This window comes from Thamnophis sirtalis, unplaced genomic scaffold (genome assembly GCF_051295495.1).
Source record: "Thamnophis sirtalis isolate CommonGarterSnake01/CBP01778 unplaced genomic scaffold, rThaSir2_p1.2 scaffold_98, whole genome shotgun sequence".
Classification (NCBI taxonomy): Eukaryota; Metazoa; Chordata; class Lepidosauria; order Squamata; family Natricidae; genus Thamnophis; species Thamnophis sirtalis.
This window is the reverse complement of record NW_028261478.1, coordinates 10,940-17,500: the sequence shown is the minus strand read 5'-3', so window position 1 is coordinate 17,500 and position 6,561 is coordinate 10,940. Positions and strand designations below refer to the sequence as shown.

At 50.6% G+C, this 6,561-nt stretch overlaps 1 protein-coding gene across 1 annotated transcript; it reads left to right on the top strand.

Annotated features, from left to right (window-relative positions):
* Nucleotides 1–5,114: 5,114 nt before the first annotated feature.
* AJAP1 (adherens junctions associated protein 1) lies at nt 5,115–6,089 on the top strand (the record flags this gene model as incomplete). Its single annotated transcript, XM_087703220.1, is given in 3 exon segments — nt 5,115–5,212; nt 5,358–6,033; nt 6,035–6,089. Coding segments are annotated over 3 exon segments (829 nt in total), but the record flags the coding sequence as incomplete, so codon positions are not given.
* Between the last annotated feature and the right edge of the window lie 472 nt (nt 6,090–6,561).

Below are 6,561 nucleotides of genomic sequence, written 5' to 3'. Positions count from 1 at the left end.
ATGCTTAGGGGCCCCCGAGGCTGAGCCCTCGGGTGGATCCCAGGGGGCCCAGCGCTTAGAAGCCGATCCGGTTAGAGAGCCACCCGAAGGCGGACAGATCCCCCCTCCTCTGCCCCTGTTTCCATCTACCCAAAAGTCGCCCTTGTGCAAGTTGCCTGCTGTGAAGGGCTGGGAAAAATCACCGCGTTTGTCTGTTGTGGTCCTGGAGGAGACAAAGAGGCAGAAACACCATGTTCTCCCCGCCAGAGCAATTTACAACAGAAAATTGTCTCCCGCGCCACAAACCTTCATTTGCGTCGCTCTTGTTTCTCGCTGCCTGGGAAACAACGGAGGTTAACCATTCCATTTGTGGTCCCTGACTTACAATGACTCATTTAGTGACCGAAGTTACAAGGGCCCTGAAAAAAACCATGACTTAAGAAACCATTTCACCCCGTGGGACCTTTTCAGCCTCCCCTCCCCCCCAGGGTCATGCCCTCCAACCTCAGACGCTTGGCCATTGACTCGTATTTACGACGGTCGCCTTGTCCCTGGTCACGTGATCCCCCTTTCTGAGACCTTCTGACCAGCAAAGTCAACGGGGGGAACCCGGATTCACTTAACAGCATTATTCCCCACTTAGTCACGGCGGTGATTCACTTAACAACAGTGGCCTGAAAGGTCATAAAATGGGGCACAACTCACTTAACAACGGTCTCTTACTTAGAGAGAGGGGGGGAGGGAGAGGGAGGAGAGGGAAAGGAGAGAGAGTGAGAAAGAAGAGAGAGAGAGAGTAAGAAAGAGAGAAGGAAAGAGAGAGAGAGAAAGCAAGACAGAGAGAGAAAGAGAGAGAGAGAAAGTAAGAAAGAGAGAGAGAAAGGGAGAGAAAGAAGAGAGTGAGAAAGAAGAGAAAGGAGAGAAAGAGTAAGAAAGAGGGAAGGAAAGAGGAGAGAGAAAGTAAAGAGAGAAAGAGAGAGGAGAGAGAAAGAAGAGAGTGAGAAGAAGAGAAAGGGAGAGAAAAAGTAAGACAGAGAGAGAAGGAAAGAGAGAGAAAGAGAAAGCAAAAGAAAGAGAGGAGAGAGAGAAAGTAAGAAAGAAAGAGAGAGAGAGTGAGAAAGGGAGAGAAAGAGTAAGAAAGAGAGAGGAGAAAGAAGAGAGCGTGAGAAAGAAGAAAAGGAGAGAAAGAGTAAGAAAGAGAGAGGGAAAGAGAGAATAAGACAAAGAATGAGAAAGAGAGAGAGAAAGAGAGAGTGAGAAAGGAGAGCAATAGCAATAGCAATAGCAGTAGACTTATATACCGCTTCATAGGGCTTTCAGGCCTCTCTAAGCGGTTTACAGAGAGTCAGCATATTGCCCCCAACAATCCGGGTCCTCATTTTACCCACCTCGGAAGGATGGAAGGCTGAGTCAACCCTGAGCCGGTGAGATTTGAACCGCTGACCTGCTGATCTAGCAGTAGCTTGCAGTGCTGCATTTAACCACTGCGCCACCTTGGCTCGAGAAAGGGAGAGAAAGAGAGAAAGGGAGAGAAAGAGTAAGAAAGAGAAAGATGGAGAGAGAAAGGGAAAGAGAGAAAGAGAGGTGGGGGGGGGGACTTCCCTTGTAAAGGAGCCTTGCTTTCATCCAAAGCCAGGGAATTTCAAGTTGAAAATTAAAGGGAAAATAGAAAGTTTCCTGATTGAAGAGAGTCCCAAGCGTCCCCGGGGGATGTGGAGGGGCCTCCCTCTCAGTCCCTTTTGTGTTGTTGTGCCTCTAGGCTCAGCTCCGGGAACACACAAATGCCTCGTGAGTCTTGCAAAACGAGGAGTGCTGTGTTGCCTAGACAACTGCAAATTCCCCCCACGCGCCTCCGATGTGCCTGAGCGCATCACTCACGTGTCTCTGCGCCCCCTCGGACACCGACACCAACCAGGACCTGGCTCACAACAGCTTCTGTGGAGGACCCTCAATTGGGACCGTCTCCATTGGACGGGGCAGTCCGAGTGGGGAGGGGGGGGGGCTCATCTCCAATTGCCTGACCGGCATGGCGGGGGGGGGGCTTTTGCCAGTTGAACAGGGGGCCGAGCAGCCCCCGATTTTGCAAATGGGGGACAGAGGCCACCCCAGGATGGGCCAGAAACCTGCAAGGAGATCAGCAGATAAAACTCTCCCGCATTCAGATCAGAGGCTCAAATCAGAAACTCCAGATGACCCAGACAATTTGGTTTGAATCAATGGGACAGTTGGCCTCCCACCTACCTATCATCCCTCCCTCCCTCCCTCCCTCCCTCCCTCCATATCTATCTATCTATCTATCTATCTACTATCTATCTATCTATCTATCTATCTATCTATCTATCTATCTATATCTATCATCTATCTATCTATCTATCTATCCATCCATCCATCCATCCATCCATCCATCCATCCATCCATCCATCCATCCATCTATCTATCTATCTATCTATCTATCTCTGTCTCTCTCGATCTCTGTATCTCTGTCTGTCTGTCTGTCTGTCTGTCTATCTATCTATCTATCTATCTATCTATCTATCTATCTATCTATCTATATCTGTCTGTCTCGATCTCTGTATCTATTTCTGTATCTATCATCTATCTATCTGTCTGTCTGTCTATCTATCTATCTATCTATCTATCTATCTATCTATCTCTATCTATCTATCTATCTATGTCTGTCTCTCTCAATCTCTGTATCTATCTATATCTATCTGTATTTATTGATTGATCTATCGATAGATAGATAAAGGGATATAGATAAAGTAGAGGGAGAGGTAGATAAATAAGGCAGCAGATAGAGAAAGATACAGAGTGGGAGATGAGAGAGAGAGAGAGAGAACGATAGAAAGATAGAGGGATAGATAGGTAGATAAGTAGGTAGACAGTGACAGATAAAAGAGAGATAATTGTTTTTCTCTTTTTTCTCTATAGCTGTCTTTTCTATTTTTCCTCTAGCTTTCTGTCTATCTGTCCATCTACATCTATCCACTCTCATATCTATCTATCTATCTATCTATCTATCTATCTATCTATCTATCTATCTATCTATCTATCTATTTATCGATCTCTATCTATCTATCTATCTATCTATCTATCTATCTATCTATCTATCTATCTATCTATCTATCTATCTACCTACCCACCCACCCACCCACCCACCCACCCACCCACCCACCCACCCATCTATCTATCTATCTATCTATCTATCCAGGCAGGCTCTGGCGTTGAGGTCATCAAAGGACTTGCAAAACGGTGGGGGGGGGAACGAACTGAGTCACGTCCGCAGGGATCCTGGGGCCCCCGCCAGGTGAAAGTCAGCAGATCCGGCTTCTGCAGAGCAGCTGAAACCGAGTCGTGTCCTTAAAACTGGCTTGTCATTTATCACGGCATGTCAAACTCTGATCCAAACCACATCTCCCTCACTTCAGGCCATCTGAAGATTTCTCTCCTGGGAGTGTGTGGTGAGAGTGGGTGGGGGCAGGAGACACACACCCGCACAGTGTGAGAGGCATACAGTCACAATCCCAGCGCCCTTGCTTCTCTTGCAGCCATGGGGCAGCTTTCAAAGGGAGTCCCCGACTTACGAGAAAGAGAAGGGCAAGGAAGAGGAGAAGGAGAAAGAAGAGGGGAAGGAGAAGAGGAAGAGGAGATGAAGGAGGAGGAAGAGGTAGAGGAGGAAGAGAAGGAGGAGGAAGAAGGACAAGGAAGAGGAGAAGGAGAAAGAAGAGGGGAAGGAGAAGAGGAAGAGGAGATGAAGGAGGAGGAAGAGGTAGAGGAGGAAGAGAAGGAGGAGGAAGAAGGGCAAGGAAGAGGAGAAGGAGATGAAGGAGAAGGATAAAGGAGGAGATGGAGGAGGAGGAGGAGGCACAGTAGGAGAAAGAGAAGGACAAGGAAGAGGAGAAGGAGAAAGAAGAGGGGGAAGGAGGAGAGGAAGAGGAGATGGAGGAGGAGGAGTGAGAGGAGGAAGAGAAGGAGGAGGAACAGGAGGAGAAAGAGAAGGAAGAGGAAAAAGGAGGAGAAAGAGGGGGAAGAGGAGGAGGAGTGAAAGAGGAGGAGGAGATGAAGGAAGAGAAGGAGGAAGAGGAGGAGAGTGAAAGAAGGAGATGGAGGAAAGAAGAGGGGAGGAAGAAGATGGTGTCACACAAACACCTTCAAGAACCAAGCAGGCAGTTTCTCCTCCAAAGAGTAACTCCTTCCTCCTCCTTCCTCCTCCTCCTTCCTCCTCCTCCTCCTCCTCCTCCTCCTCCTCCCTCTGTAGCCCTTCAGCGGATGGTGGAGGCAAAGGCCGTTCAATGCAAACACGGAGTTTGCGTTTACGGAGTCCTCCACTTACAACCGCAACTGGAACCAGAATTTCCCCGGCTAAGCCGCGCCGGTTGTTAAGTGAAGCACGCCCGTTTTACCCACCACCTCCAGAAAGACAGAAAAACTGCTCCACTCTCCCTTCAACTCCGAATTGCATGTATGTTTATAACGATGGGTGAAGATCCTCACAAGACGTTCTCCCCATTTAGTAAAGGTTGTCTTCTCCCTTCTCCACCTACGTCGACAGGCCTGGCCTTCGGGTCCTAGAGCAGAAGCCCCATTCAGGAGTAGCTGGACCTGTGGAAGCGTTGATCCATCTCGGTCCATCTGCTAGAACAGGTTCTCCCCCCTCTCAGGGAATGTTTTCATGGAGTCCTCACTCCGTCAGATAACAAAACGAGCCGGTGGATGTGGAAGGCGCGAGAAACGCAGCCTGTTTCCAAAGGAACGTGGTTTGGTGCTCCCGCCGTGGAGGAGTGTAGGAGGGAGGTCAGGAGGCCTCCGCACAGAACCTTCTGTGCTGAGGATTTCTGCAATTTCTCGGAGGCGATCAAGAGTTGGTCGTGAGAACGGAGGAAGGAGTTGAAACGCTTGCCCAAGGGGGGCCTCGGAGAGGGCTCTGCTGACAATGACGTTCTGGGAGAAGGTGTCGGAGAGGGAACTTGACAGAAGGCGAGGTCGGATGAAGCCATCTCAACGCTGGTCCGTAGGCACGAGGGTCGTGTGTGTGTGTTATCCTAACTAGTTCTAGCAACTAGGGTTATAGTAAGGGGTTGTCAAAAGAAGAGTGCATTGTAGTTTAGAAGGTTCGTATTCTAGAACGCGAAATAAGGATGTTCAAAGAGAAGAAGGATAGGGACACCAGGGGAAGACACGGAAAATCAGAGGAGAACCTCTTTGAGGTTCCTGCTTATTTTGGACCTGGGGTTGGGTGAGGAGGTCAGCTGGCCAAGGGTTGGAAATCTGGTTGACCTGGTTACTGAGGGAAACCTCACCCGAGGTTGTCCTACAAACCATCTTGAGATGTTTGGCTTCACGGGCGCCCGTATCTAACCCACTTCTCTCTCCCTCCTCAGGTCAGCTTCTCCTGTGCCAAGCCACGCGTGGATTTTAATAGCCATGTTCCGACTCGCCATGGAAGTCTCCTCTTGTGCGTCTTTGGGCCGAGACCACCGGCACCACTTTTTGCAGAGACCCGCCCGCTGGCATGGATTCCCTCACCATCTTTTATGGAGCTTTAGATATGGACCGCCAGCCAGGAGGCTCGGACCTCCAACCAGCCTGGACTACTTGGAACTCTCCGACGGGCAACGGCCCGACTTGTCCCATCTCCAAAGGTTGCACAACGTGGCTGACCTTTGGTGGGAAAGCCGGCGGACGCCGCCGCTCGCCCGCGTGAAATCCAACCCTACGTTGACGGACAGGAGGACCATCTCCCAGGCTTACTTGAAACGGCGGAAAAGGTATCTCCGAGCCAACAGCAAGCCAACGATGGAGACGGAGGTCATCGTGTGGGGTTCCAGCAGCCCCTTGGAAGCTCTGGAGACCAGCACCTTCCCTGGGATTTACAATGGCCCTGCCACCTCGGTTTTCGAACGGGTGACCAGCGGTATGACTACGACGACCACGATCTCCACCACGACTACGGCTTCTACCACCGTACAGTTCAAAGGACTCGGCCAAGGGTTCGGGGCACCGAAGAACCACCCCGTCAGCACGCTGCTGCCCCCTGCGACATCCGGGGGTAGCCGGAAAAAAAGCGGAAGCTCCTCCACCACCACCACCTAAAATGTCCGGAGATACTACAGGTAGGTGTCCTTACTTTTCTTGGTGGCCTCCACCGATGTTCTCGGGGTCTCCTTGGCTGTGTTGTTTTCGGTGGAGGCTACTTGGTAGGCAGGAATGACATGGATGGGGGTCTCCATCCCACCTCTGATGGGTCCCATGGTGCCTCAGCAGGCTGAGATCTCACCATCTTTGAGGTTTGTAGAGGTCAAATGGGGACCCAGAAGTTCCAAGAGGCCTTCTGCTCCCACCTCTACCCTTAACGGCCACCTCGAGAGGTTTGGGCCACACCTCTTCTGGTGACATCCCTTGGTTCATCTCTGGACCTCCAGAGAGTTGCTAGGCGAAGTCCCTGATCTTCTCAGGCGTTGGTCATCCCATCCGTAAGCTGGTTCATTCCAGCCGTGACTTGGTTAGTTTCTGAGGAGTCTCTTTTGTGAGTCCATCCACCTTCTCCAAGCAGGGACATTTTGTCCAGAGATGGCAACGCCGTAG